The sequence below is a fragment of the Marmota monax genome, unplaced genomic scaffold (assembly GCF_021218885.2).
Source record: "Marmota monax isolate L192 unplaced genomic scaffold, Marmota_monax_Labrador192_F-V1.1 WCK01_AAM20220418_F8-fsc00052, whole genome shotgun sequence".
NCBI lineage: Eukaryota > Metazoa > Chordata > Mammalia > Rodentia > Sciuridae > Marmota > Marmota monax.
In genome coordinates this window covers 2,485,417-2,497,848 of record NW_026693473.1, presented here as the reverse complement: position 1 = coordinate 2,497,848, position 12,432 = coordinate 2,485,417, and the positions used below count along the sequence as shown (strand labels likewise).

The 12,432-nt window shown below is 31.4% G+C and overlaps 1 protein-coding gene across 8 annotated transcripts in view; it reads right to left on the bottom strand.

Moving 5' to 3' along the window:
- The window catches only part of Stxbp5l (syntaxin binding protein 5L), a 350,200-nt gene that overhangs the window by 195,144 nt on the left and 142,624 nt on the right, over positions 1–12,432 (bottom strand). For all 8 annotated transcript variants that reach the window (XM_058583478.1, XM_058583479.1, XM_058583477.1 and 5 more), the window contains one exon: positions 5,422–5,500. In XM_058583478.1, coding sequence (XP_058439461.1) covers positions 5,422–5,500 — 79 coding nt within the window. The remainder of the gene's footprint in view (positions 1–5,421; positions 5,501–12,432) is intronic.

Here is a 12,432-nt window from a genome sequence, read left to right as displayed (position 1 = left end):
ACTATATTAAAGACCCAAAGGAACAAAAACAGCATGGTATTATTATAAAATAGATGCCCAGACCAATGGAATAAAATAGGGGACACAGAAATAAATTAAAACATCTATAGACAATTGTTTCTAGACAGGGGTGTCAAAAACACACATTGGAAAATGGACAACCTCTTAAATCATGGTACTGGAAAAACAGGACATCCAAATGCAGAGTGTTTGATGTCTGACTCATCTCTCTCACCCTGTACAAAAATTTACTCAAAATGCATCAAAGGTCTTCATTTAAGAATTGAAAATACTAGAAGAAAAGGGGAAACATTTCAATACAGTGCATGTGACAATTTCCTGATTAGGACTCCAGGAGCTCAGGAAATAAAAGCAAGAACTGACAAATGGAATTGCATCAAATTAAAAAGTTTCTGCACAGCAAAGTAAACAGTTAACAGAGTAAAGAGAAAACTCACATAAAGGGAGAAAATCTTTTGTCAGTTATTCATCTGACAGAGGTTTAATATCCAGAGTACATAAAGAGCTCAAAAAAATTCAACAACAAAGGAGAAGTAATCCAATAAAAAATGGGCAAATGATTTAAATAGACATTTCTCAAAAGAAGTTCAAATGGCCAATAAATATATTTAAAATGCTCAATATGTTTAAGCATCAAGGATATGAAAATCAACACAACACCTAGATTTCATGAAATCAGCCAGATTATTATATATAAAAAATAAATGCTGGCAAGGATGTAGGGATAAAGGAACATTTTATATATACTGTTGGTGGGAATATAAATTAGCACACACACTGTGGAAAAATATATAGAGAATTTCCTTAAAAAAATAAAGAAAAAAGAAACATCACTTGATCCATCTATACTATTTCTTGGTTTTTACTCAAAGGAAATAAAGTGAGTATCCCTTTATTACAGAACACTAAAGGGATACCTGTACACCCATTTTGATTGTGGTACAGTTCACAATACCAAAATTATGGAATTAGCCTAAGTACCTATCAACAGACGAAGGCATTACAGAATACTATATATAGATACGCAATGAAATATTACTCAGCTATAAATAATAATGAAATCATGACATTTCCAGGAAAATAGATGGAAGGAGGACATCATATTAAGCAAAATAATCCAGACACAGAATGATGAGTATCACAGGTTTTCTCTCATAAAAATATTGTATATACATACACATAATACACAGATATATGTATGTGTACATGTGTATATATGTGTATTTATATCTGTATATATATGTTTATATTCACATATATATGAATGACTTGGAAGTAGAAGAGGGACTATTAGAGAAAGAAGACAAAAGGATGGGGGAGAGGAGTAAGGGAAAGGAAAGGTGGACACAACCAAAACACCATATATGCATTTATGAAAAAGTCAAAGTGAAACTCACAAATCTGTACAATAAATGTTAATAATAAAAAGAAAAAATAGAAGAGAAGAACAGTTTCAATGTATTTTATGTCATCTGCAATGATTAAATTTGGAATATTTTAATACCTCAGTAAGGAATGGTATTAAACTGCAGTTATTTTTTATACAGACTAACATTAGATAAGTCTAAAAAATATGGATGCATATTCAAAGTAACTTCTTCACATGATTATCTCAATAGATTCAGAAAAAGCACTTGACAAAAGTACAGCACCCATTCATGTTTAAAACAACAAAAAAACTAGTGATAGAAGGAAATTATCTTAACATTGTAAAGGCTACATATGACAAACCCAAGATTATTCTGAGAGGAGAAAAAATGAAAACATTTCTTCTAAAAACAGGAATAACACAAGGATGCCAATTTTTAACACTGCTATTCAACAGAGTCCTTGAAACTCTAGCCAGAGCAATTAGTCAAGAGAAGGAAATTAAAGGAATATGAATAGGAAAAACTCAAACTACCTCTGTTTGCCGATGGCATGATCCTATATTTAGGAGACTCAAAAAATTCCATTAGAGGACATCTAGACTTTTAAATGAATTCAGTAAAATAGCAGAATACAAAGTCAACACCTATAAATCAATCATGTTCCTATGCTCCAATGATGAATCTGGCGAAAAAGAAATAAGGGAAACTATACCATTCACAATATTGTCAAAAACTAAAATATTTGGAAACAATCTAACGAAAGAGGTGAAGGACCTCTACAATGAAAATTACAGAACACTAAAGAAAGAAATTGAATAAGAACTTAGAAGATGAAAAGACCTCCAACGTTCTTAGATAGACAGAATTAATATTGTCAAAATGGCTATATTACCAAAAGCACTGTACAGATTCAATGTAATTTCCATCAAAATTCCAATAATGGTCTTCATAGAAATAGGAAGAGAAGTCATGAAATTCATTTTGAAAAATAAGAGGCCCAGATTAGTCAAAGCAATCCTTGTAGAGAAAAGCAAAGCAAGAGGCATCACAATATGGGACTTCAAGTTATACTACAGTGAGATGGTACCAAAAACAACATGGTACTGGCACCAAAGCAGTCATGAAGACCAATGGAATAGAAAAGAAGACACAGAGAAAACCCCATGTAAGTACAGTTATCTCATACAACACAAATGTGCCAAAAACATATGTTAAAGAAATAATAACCTCTGTATCAAATGGTACTGGGAAAACTGGAAATCCATATGTATTAGAATGCATTTGAACCCCCTCTCTCTTACCCTGCACAAAATTCATCTCAAAGTGGATCAAAAACCTAGAAATTAGACCAGAAACCTGGCACCTGCTAGAAGAAAATGTAGGCCCAATATACCAACATGTTGGCTTAGGAACTGACTTCCTTAACAAGACTCCTAAAGCTTAAGAAGCAAAATTAAAAGTCAATAAATGGGATGGCATCAAATTAAAAAGCTTCTTTACAGCAATGGAAACAATCAAGAGCATGGAGAGACAGCCTACAAAATGGGGGTATATCTTTGCTACTTACTCCTCAGATAGGGCATTAATATCCAGGATATACAAAGAGCTCAGAAATCTAACACCAAGAAAAACAAATTAACCAATCAATAAAGAAACTAAACAGTCACTTTTCAAAAGAACAAATACAAATGTTCACAAATATATGAAAAAAAAATGTTTAACGTCTCTAGCAATTAGAGAAATGCAAATTAAAACCACACTGAGATTCAATCTCACTCCGGTCAGAATGGCAATTATCAAGAATAAAAGTAACAATAAGTGTTGGTGAGGATGTGGGGGAAAAAAGGTATACTCATGCATTGCTGATGGGACTGCAAATTGGTGCAACCACTATGGAAAGCAGTATGGAGATTCCTCAGAAAACTTGGAATGCAATCACCATTTGACCCATTATCCCACTCCTCAATATATATACAAAGGACTTAAAATCAGCTTACTACAGTGATGTAGCCCAACAATGTTTATAGCACTCAATTCACAATAACTAAGTTAGATGCCCTTCAACAGATGAATGGATAGAGAAAATGTGGTATGTACACACACTGGAATATTACTCAGCCATAAAGAAGACTGAACTTACAGCATTTGCCAGTAAATGGATGAACTGGAGACTATCATGCTAAGTGAAATAAGCCAATCCCCCAAAATTAAGGTTGAATGTTCACTCTGATATGTGGATGCTAACACACAATAAGAAGGGTATTGGAGTGGGTTAGACAAAGGTGAATGAAGTGAAAAGAGGGAGAATAGGAATAGCAAAGACAGTAGAATGAACCAGACATGACTTTCCTATGTTCATACATGAATACACAACCAGTGTAATTCCATATCATCTATGACCACCGAATGGGAATTTATACTCCATATATGTATAATATGTCAAAATATACTTTACTGTCATGTATATCTAAAAAGAACAACCTCAAAAAGAATACTAGTAACAATACATGTTGGCAAGAATGTGGGGAAAGGGTACACTCATACATTGTTGGTGGGACTGCACATTAATACAACCACTCTGGGAAAGCGGTATGGAGATTTTTCAACAAATTAGGAATGGAACCACCATACGATCCAGCTATCTCACTCTCTGGTATATATTCAAAGGAATTAAAGTCAGCATACTACAGTGATGCAGCCACATCAATGTTTATAGCAGCACAATTCATAATGGCTAGTGCCCTTCAATAGATTGGGGTATATATACACAATGGAGTATTACTCAGATTTTTAACTTTTTATGACTTTATGGTATTTGCTGGTAAATTGATGGAACTGGAGACCATCATGCTAAGTGAAATAGCAAGTGGAATAGCAATCCCTGAAAGTTAAAGGCAAAAGGTAATCCAAAAAGAAGAGAAGTAGAGAAGTAAAATCTGAGGATTATATAAAGGGGAATGAAAGAAAGGGAGGAGGGATGGAATAGAAAACGTCAGTGGAATGAATCTGACCTAACCTTCCTATGTACATATATGAATATACCACAGCAAATCTCATGTCTACAAGACACTAATTTAAGAAAAAAAAAATTAGTAAATGAGAGAAAGATCAGTAGAGTCTAGAGGGAAGGGAACAGGGGTGTGAGGAAGGGAAGGGAAGGGGTAGTACTGGGAACTGAATTAGAACAAATTAAATTCTATGGTTTTATAATTATGTTATGGAATATTCTACTGTCATTTTCATATATAACTAAAACTAATAAAAAAATTTAAAAATAAAGTAATTGCTGTAAAATATCATGATTTTATACTATTAATACTTGAAAATAGGTATAAAAACATGAAATAGATTGATGATGCTATAAGAATTCTAATGTGATCACATATATATCCAATATAAAGTATGATTATCTAATATACAGTTAAGACAGTGTTTAAGAAAAGTTAATTATGGTAGTATTTGGTAAGAATACTGTCACTATTGACTATTTCAACTAAATGAAAAACTGCTGAAGTATAGGATATAGCTGCTATAAATATAAAATCAAATTTTGTTAAATATTATTCTTTTATCTTCTACATCTTAAAATTTGATACTTGTTAATTATGGCAATACTCGTAACTATCCTTCCCAGTCTATATAATCTTTCCAAATTCAAAATCCTAAAGTTCAGAGGTCTGGTTATGTTTACTTTTGTAAACAATATCAGTATGTGTATAGCTTCTGATTATAAATATTGTTAATGGAATTTTCATGAAAAAAGTCCTCAATTATTAAAATTAATGTATATAATTATCATAAATACTCATAATTTTTAAATAACTAATACTTATTATGATTAATAATAATGATAATCATAGATATGCCTTCTAAACCACATCATTTTTTATTAATGTAAAGGATTTAGCCCATTGCTATATATGTAATTATGTATAACTTTAAATAATACATTGACATAAAAGGTTATCTGCATTTTTTTCTCTTTTCCTTATATATATATTTCCATATTCCTCAAAGCAAAAATGTATACCTGTTTCTGCAGGTCTTGTATTCTACTTTAAGAATTGGTTTACAAGATTCAGATTTTCTTCCTTCTCTTTGACTTTTTCCTAAGGAAACAAAAAAGAATCTTATTAAAAGTAATTTAAACTTTATTCAACCATAAGAATTTTAAAATTTTACTTAATGGTATATAAAGAAAAGTGAATGATATATAACTGCATCTTCATCATAATTCAATAAAGAAGTCTATATAGCCTAATATTTCTATTAAACTTGTAAATAACTTCTAGATTGTAACAACTGACTTCTACAAAATCAACAGTTATTTATAAAGTTATCCAACTATTGTACTTTATAAAATTCTGCAGATATAAAACTAGTTTCTTATCAAGTTATTTTAATTTACCATGCTTGAATATTACAAAAGTAAGTTTATAACTGAAGACACAAACACATGTACTTATCCAAAAAATGAAATGTCTTACTATGAAAATGTACTCTGGGCCCAATACTCTATTTCTTTTTATTTTATTTTTTTTATTGGTTGCTCAAGACAATATAATGATCTTGACATATCATACATTTGATTCAAATGGGGTATGAATTCTTATTTTTCCATGTGTACAGATTCCAGGATCATACTGGTTATACAGCCACATTTATACATACAGCAATACTAGTGTCTGTTGTATTCTATTTCTAATATAAGCTAATATTCTATTTCTAATATAAGCAAACTCCCTTCATATACTGAAAGATTTTCACTGTAAAGTATATGATACATATTCAAAATCATCCCATTTCCATCAAATTCATGTAAAGAAAAGTCTACTAGATAATAAATGTAGAACACATATTTCATAATTTAGAAATATATAAATGATGTATTTTATTTATACAAAACAAAAATAATAGTTTCTTATATGGAAATAATTATGTCATTTAATCTATGAATCAAAATAAAAGCAGCATATGCATACAACATACTTATCTAATTATTCTCTTGGTTTACTTTATGCCTCATTTTGAGAAATTTGACATATTTTTTGGAATGCTAAATTTGCTTTTTATTTTCAATAATTGCCCTGATTTATTCTTGTATTACATTATTTATAGACATAACTCTTATACAGAAAGACACAACTTTTATACAGAAACTCTTATACATGCATGTATATTTAAATTTTCAGTATAGTTTAAGAATGGCACAGACAAATCCAAATGGAAAGCCAAGATAATTTATTCAACTAATTTAAGAGGCAAAGAATCAGCATGCAATAAGCCATTCTTTTCCCCATGGCAAGTTTTCTGAAATTTTCTTTTTTTTTTAATCCTTGTATCCCATGTCAAGTATAACAAGCAACCAATAATATAAAATTGATCATAACTATTCACTGTGTTAAAAAAAAGGTAAGTATCTGTATTATACATAAAATGTAATTGCAGACATTGTATGTAGATCATGAAATTTTATAAGGTGATAGATTTTGGCCAGAGACTTAATCTGAACAGTGGTCTTAAGAACAAATGGTTGGCAGATTACTGGTTTTGATAATGAAATAGGAATGGAGAAGGACCCATTCCCCAGCTTCTATATTTGTTTTCATCCACTACTTCTCTAAATTACCAAGTCATTAATTGAACAAAACAGGATATCTGCAGTTGTTTATAAATGTACACCAAATATTGTTTTTCAATCAAAATGCATCAGTATCATAAACTAATTTCAATAGGAAAGATTAATTACGTAAGTATTTAATTAGTATATTACTTCAATTTCCAACTCCAACAATGTATTTTGGGTAAGGTTTCCTGCTTTGATTATATTCAGTGCTAGTAATTAAAACATGCTTAAGTGTCATATTGCATAAAATAACATTAACCACAATTCTACCTGTTGGTATACCTTATGCTGAGTATTAAATAATGGTAGAGAAAACTAAACTCTCAACTGCTTAGAATACATAGATTAAACAAAATAAGTATTAAAATTATAATATTAGGTACCAGAAGCAAATGGGTGATAAGAAAGTATAATAGAAGTTGAAATTAAAACTCCAGCTTTATGAATAGTAAGTTTTGTTAGATTAAACGATTAGTCTTAAGGGACTAGTGTAAACAATGCCAAAGAAATACGAAAGAGCCAATTAGTGGCAATCTATACAACTGAACCTCAATATAGAAAATGAAGAGTTATAAGAAGCTTTCGAATTGGGAGTGATGTGTGTAAAGTAATGTTTCAGAACATAAATATGACTTCATTTAACAGAGAAAATTTAGATTTTTCAGTGACTGATGCTGGAAATACAAGAAGATGATTATTGTAACATCGTAGATAAAGAATGAAGGACTGTCTTAGAATATCATTAACCACACCAACATATGCATAATGGTAGTACCAAAAAGTGAGGAAAGAAAGAAACAGAAAATCATTTTAAAAATAATGGCTAAAAACTTCCTAAATTTGATGGAAAATATTATTTATAAAGTGAAGAAACTCAATGATTTTTTTCTTTTTATGGCTGAATAACTGTTATGGTTTAAATATTAGGTGTTCCCCAGAAGCTCACATGTGGGACAATGCAAGAAAGTTGAGAGGTGAAATGATTGAGTTATGAAAGGTTTAACATAATGCATTAATCTTCTGATAGGGATTAACTGGATGGTAACTATAAGAAAGCTGGGTGTGGCTGGAGTAAGCCAGTCACTGGGGGCGTGACTTGGGGGTATAGTTTGTGGTGAAGGGAATATCTCTCTGCTGTCTGGTATGATATCCTCAGTCACTTTTCTCCACTACCCTTTTCTGCCATGATGTTTTGCCATATTTTCTTCCTAGAACAATGGAGCCAACTGTCTATGGACTAAGACCTCTGAAACTTTGTGAGCCTCCAAATAAACTTTTCTTTCTTTAATTATTCTTGACAGGTCTTTTGGTCACAACAGTGAGAAAGATGACTAAAACAATAATATTCCATTGTGTACATACACCGTATTTTCTTTATTCATTCACTCATGGATTGACACTTGGATTGATTCCATGTCTTCATTATTGTCAACAGTACTACAAGAAACACGGGAGTACAGGTATCTCTTTGATAGACTGATTTCATTTCCTTTGAATATACACTCAGAAGCTGGATAACTGCATCACATGGTAGACCTATTTTTGGGTTTCTGAGGAATCTATACACTGCTCACCACAATGGCTATACTAATTTATATTTCTACTAGTAGTAGATAAGAGTTCCTCTTTTGCCACATTCTAACGTGTTATTTTTTGCTTTTTTTTTTTTTTTTTTTGGTAATGGTCATTCTGACTGAGGTGAGATATTATCTCATTGTGATTATAATTTGCATTTCTCTGATAGCTAGTAATGTTGAACTTTGTGTGTGTGTACTTATAACCAAGCTATTTTTATTCCTTCTTTTGCAAAATATCAATTCAGATAATTTGCCCATTTTTTTAAAAAAAATTAATTTGTTACCTGTTGTTGCATTTTTTGAGTTCTGTATGTATTCTAGGTATTAATCTCCTGTTATATTAATAGTTTGTAAGTATTTTCTCCCATTCTGTAGTTTATCTCTTCACTCCGTTGATTATTTGGTTTGCTACACAACAGCTTCTTAATTTGATGTAATACCATTTGTCTATTTTTGCTTTTGTTGCCTTCACTTTTGGGGTATTATTTTAAAAATCATTGCCTATATTAATGTAATTTTGTAGTTTCAGTTCTTATAGTTAGATCTTTGATGCCATATGAGTTGAGTTTTGAATATGATGAGAGAGGTCAAATTTCATTCTTCTGCATATGGATATCCCATTTCTCCAGCACCATTCATCAACGAGGCTGTCCTTTCTCCATTATGTTTTTGTTTTTTTTTTGTTTTGCACCTTTGCCTGGAATCAGTTGACTGCAGATATTTGGATTTATTTCCAAGATTTCTATATTCCATTCCACAGATCAATGTTTTAGTTTTTAGGCCAGTACTATGCCGCTTTGGTTACTTCAGCTCCATAATATGTCCTGAGATCAGATCTTGCAAGGCCTCTAGCTGACTGTTCCTTTTGTTCAACATTACTTTAGTTATTTGGAGTTTTTGTGCTTTCATATAAATTTTAGAATTGTTTTTTCTATTTCTGAGAAGCAATATTATTAGTATTTTGATAGGAATGTTATTTAATCTGTAAATCACTTTGAGTTGTATGGACATTTTTTTTTAAGTTGTTGATAGACCTTTATTTATTTATTTATATGTGGTGCTGAGAATCTAACCCAGTGCCTCACACATGCAAGGCAAGTGCACTACTGCTCAGCCATAGCCACAGTCCTGTATGGACATTTTTAACAACATTAATTCTTGCAATCTATGAACATGGGAAGTCATTACATTTTGTGTGTTTCTTCTATTTATTCCTTTTTTGGTCATTTTAATTGTAGAGGTCATTCATTTCCTTGGTTAAGTTTTTTGTAGGTATTATATGGTTTTTAAAAATAGCTATCATGAATGAAAATGCTTTCTTTAAAAAGTTTAAGAACATTCAGTATTCTACTCATTTTGGTAAGAACTGTAACTCTCCAAACTACCTATAATTGACTATTACTCCTTATTTGAATAATTTGCCTATTTTCAAATTTATTCTTGCTACATATTAGCTCATTTCATTTTTAAAAAATCACTATAATTTTCCCTGGGAAAAAAGTGAATTTGTGGGTAACTAACATCTTTATAATATTCAACATATATATTCACATATAGAGTATGCTTTTCATTTACTCAAGATTTGCAGTTTATGTTCCTTAGTAGAAATAATACTTCATACTTACTTTAAGGTTTACCCCCATATATTTTTATGGGTGCTATTACTTAAAACTGTTTTATAATTCTGTACAGCAAGGAAAATGATTAAGAGTGTGAAGAGAAAACATACATAATGGGAGAAACTCTTTGCCAGCTACTGCTCCGACAGAGGATAAATATCCTCAATATAGAAAGAACTGAAACAGATTAACACCAAAACAACAACAACAAAACCAAATAACTCAATCCATAAATGTCAAAAGAACAACAAAATCTTCTCAAAACAAGAAACATAAATAGCCAATAAATATATGAAAAAATATTCAACATCTCTAGCTATCAGGGAAATGAAAATCAAAACTGCACTAGATCTCATCTCACTCCAGTCAGAATGACAATTATCAAGAATACAAACAATGATAAATTCTGGTGAGGATGTACAAGGGAAGGTAACACTGTCCATTGTTGGTGGGACTGCAGATTACTACAGCTACTCTGGAAAGCACTATGGAACTCTCTCAAAAAAACAGAAATAGGGGCTGGGGTTGTGGCTCAGTGGTACAGCTCTCGCCTAGTATGGGTGAGGAACTGGGTTCCATTCTCAGCACCACATAAAAATAAATTAATTTTTAAAAAATGAAATGTGTCCACCTACAACTAAAAAATATTTTAAAAAAAACAGAAATAGAACCACCACAAGGCTCAGTTATCCTACTTCTTGGTATATGTCCAAAAGATCTAAAATCAGCAAACTATAATGATGCAGTTCCTTCAATGTTTAATTGCACAATTCACAATAGTTGAATTATGGAATCAACACAGATGCCTATCAACAAACAAATGCATTAAGAAACAGGTATATATACACAATGGAGCTCTATTCAGCCATAATGAAGAATAAAATTATGGCATTTGTTAGTAAATGGATGAAAATGGAGAATACCATGCTAAGTGAAATAAATAAGCCAGACCCAGAAATTTAAAAGTAGAATGTTTTCTATCATATGTGGAATTTACAGTAAAATAAATGAAAGGAGGAGGAAAGACTGGGATATCATGAAGATATGATGAAGATCAATAGTGTAGAAGATGATCTAGGGGCTAAGGGGAGGAACAGAAAAGGTGAGGAAATGCAGAATGAATTCCTAAAACATCATGCTCTGTGCATATATAAATATACCGCAGAGAATTTTACGTTTATGTATAAGTAAAAAGAACCAACCAAAAATTAATAAAGCCAGGCATGGTGGCGCATGCCTGGAATTCCAGAGGCATGGGAGGCTGAGGCAGGAGGATTATGAGTTCAAAGCCAGCCTCAGCAACAGTGAAGTACTCAGCAACTCAGTGACACCTTGTCTGTAAATAAAATACAAAATAGGGCTGGGGATGTGGTTGAGTGCCCCTGGGTTCAATCCCCAGTACCAAATAAAGAAAGAAGTGTAAGGAAACCTAATAGCATTGAAGAAGGAGAAGTAGGAGGGAGACAAGAAGGAAATAGGGGATATTGTAACTGAAACTGAATTCCACGCATGTATGATTTTGTTGGGATGAACCCAACTACTATGTATAATATAATGCTCTAATAAAAATAAATTGTTATTTATAGTGCTATTATTTAAATACCCATTAGATTTTGTTTCAATACAGAATTCTAAAGTTATATGTAATAATTTTCCTAATTAGTTCTTATTTTTTTAGTCATACAATTACACTAAAAAGCAGCTATACTTTTGAATCCTCTTTCTAAATGTTTAAATATCATATTTCATTTTCAAGTCTAATTACACATTGACTAGTATTTCCAGGAAAATATTTAATAAAAGTAGTCCTTGTAGACACCCCTTTCCCATTTCTGAGCAATAATTTTGTAACTTAGGCATTTTTATAAGATTATATTTAATACCATGTTTTTAGAAATGTGGGGTGTGTGTGTTTAATTGAGGGCACTATAATTGAAGAAAACACATTTGAAATTATTACAATTTATTGTGAAAGAACATCAATGTCTACAGCTATGTCTCCAAGAGTACTGTCATTACAGTGCTAAACTCAAGTCAGACATATGCTAACTCAGTCTCATTAGCTTTAGTTATTTTCCTTTTAGCCCACCCTTGTCTAACATGAGCTTCAGACCAATTATAACTTTTCAGGAGAGAACTTTTTGACTTCTAGAAAAATTATGAATTACATCTACATATGGTTTCCTAGTTTAATACATACAAGAGAAAACAAGGGGGGC